The sequence below is a fragment of the Oxyura jamaicensis genome (assembly GCF_011077185.1).
Source record: "Oxyura jamaicensis isolate SHBP4307 breed ruddy duck chromosome 23 unlocalized genomic scaffold, BPBGC_Ojam_1.0 oxy23_random_OJ67550, whole genome shotgun sequence".
Classification (NCBI taxonomy): Eukaryota; Metazoa; Chordata; class Aves; order Anseriformes; family Anatidae; genus Oxyura; species Oxyura jamaicensis.
In genome coordinates, this window is record NW_023304637.1 from 1 (window position 1) to 1961 (window position 1961).

The 1961-nt window shown below is 63.1% G+C and overlaps 1 protein-coding gene across 1 annotated transcript; it reads right to left on the reverse strand.

Annotated features, from left to right (window-relative positions):
• Positions 1-190: 190 nt before the first annotated feature.
• On the reverse strand, positions 191-1295 carry LOC118158250 (G-protein coupled receptor 12-like). The gene has a single exon (XM_035312882.1). It carries the CDS (start codon positions 1179-1181, stop codon positions 195-197), a length of 987 nt encoding a protein of 328 aa, XP_035168773.1. The 5' UTR covers positions 1182-1295; the 3' UTR covers positions 191-194.
• Between the last annotated feature and the right edge of the window lie 666 nt (positions 1296-1961).

Consider the following 1961-nt stretch of genomic DNA (forward strand, 5'->3'; position numbering starts at 1 on the left):
GGGGGGGGGGTTGTGCACAAAAGGGGAGGGCCCGGGATGAGCCGCAGCAGCGTGTGTCCGGCGGGGAGGAGCGAGACGAAAAAGGGGGGAAAAAATGAAAATTAAAAAAATAATAATAATAAATAATAATTAAAAAAAAAAAGACCCCAAAGAAAACCAAGGCGTGCAGCCGGGGCCGGGGAGGGGGCGGCGCGTCAGACGTCGCTGGGCGACCTGGAGCGGAAAGGCATGGTGGGGGAGAAGCACCCGCAGCACACGGCCCACAGCACCTTCTGGATCTCCTGGTTCCTGAAGGCGTAGATGACGGGGTTGAGCATGGAGTTGTAGGTGGCGGGGAGCAGCGTGACGTAGGTGTAGAGGGCCGGGTAGCTGTAGTCCCCCAGCAGGCAGTAGACGGCGAAGGGCAGCCAGCAGGATGCGAAGGTGCCCAGGATGACGGCCAGGGTGGCGATGCCTTTGCGCGTGGTGACGTAGTGGGAGCTGGCCAGGAAATGTCTCTGCACGGCGATCTGCTGGGCGTGCCGGCACACGATCCTGCAGATCTGCACGTAGAGCTGGAGCATCACGGCGAAGACCATGAAGAAGGAGACGGAGAGGATGATGAGGTGGTTCTTGGTCAGGGGCTTGACGATGCTGCAGGCCGAGGGCTCCTTCAGGCAGTTCCAGCCCATGACGGGCAGCAGCCCGTAGCAGACGGAGGCTCCCCAGGTCAGGACCAGCATGATGTAAGTCCTGGTGACCGTCCTCGCCGAGTAGTAGGTCAGGGCGTTGTAGAGGGACAGGTAGCGGTCGATGGTGATGGCCAGCAGGCTGCTGACGCTGGCCGTGAAGGAGGTGACCAGGAGCCCCACCGTCAGCAGGCTGACCGCCTCCGACGGGACGAAGTAGACGAAGGCGAAATGCAGGATGAGCCCCAAGCCCGCCAGGAGGTCGGCCGTGGCCAAGCTGCCGATGAGGAGGAACATGGGAGCCCGGAAAGCCGGCGTGTAGAAGATGACCACCACCACCACGGCGTTCTCGCAGGAGATGATGGTCCCGGAGACGCAGAGCACCACGTCCCAGGGGTTCAAGGCCAGCGGCTGCACCACGGATTCCAGGTCCAAGGAGCCGCCGCTCCCGTTCCTGGCCGCGAACCAGCCTCGCTGGCCCGCGCTGGAGTTGCGAGGCCCGTCCTCCATCATGCTGCCGGAGGCTGACCTGCCGGAGCCGAAAACGAGGGGACCCCATCAGCACCCCCCGTGCGTCCCCGTGCCACCCAGCCCTGCGCACCTGGGTGTCCGTCCCCCCCCCCCCGGGGGGGCATCCCCAAAAAGTTGTCTCGCGGGCGGAGCAGCGCGCTCGGGGCACGCTGGCCGTTGGCCCAAAGAGGGCATTTTTGCAGACGAGCTTGGCTTTGGCTTTGGTTTTTCTTCTTTTGCAGGGAAAAAAAAAATAACTGTTTTTTGGATAAATGAAGGAAGGAGGAAAATAAATAAATAAAAGCGGACAGCTCAGCCCGCTCGCTCCTGGGGGGCGGTGGGGTGGGGGGGTGGGCTGTGCATCGCATGGTTTGGGTGGGTGAATACTCGGAGTGGGTCCGGCCTCGCTGTCCTGCCCCCCCTGCTCACGTCCCCCCCACCCTTCAAAAAAAAAGGGGGAGGGGGGATGTTATGGGGATGAGCAGCAGCAGGTGAAGGGGGCGGCCCCACCACCCTGGGGTCCAGCCCACCCCCTTCAGCATCCCAGCGGGGGGGGGTCCCCTGCTGGGGGGGGTGGGAGGGATGCTCTGGTGGGGGGCAGCACAGCCCCCCCGGGAAGAGGGGGAGGCACCTTGCTCCCTTTATGGTGCTTCACCCAAGCAAGCTCACACCCCATCCTCGGTGCCCCCCAAAATCCCTTGTGCCCCCCCCCCGAAAAAGTCCCCGATGCCTCCCCAGAAAAATCCCGGTGCTTCCCCCAGAAATTTCCGGTACCCCCCCCCC

Bases quoted from the DNA above. Each gene is read 5' to 3' on its own strand.
- LOC118158250 (XM_035312882.1), bottom strand. From the start codon at position 1,181: ATGATGGAGGACGGGCCTCGCAACTCCAGCGCGGGCCAGCGAGGCTGG.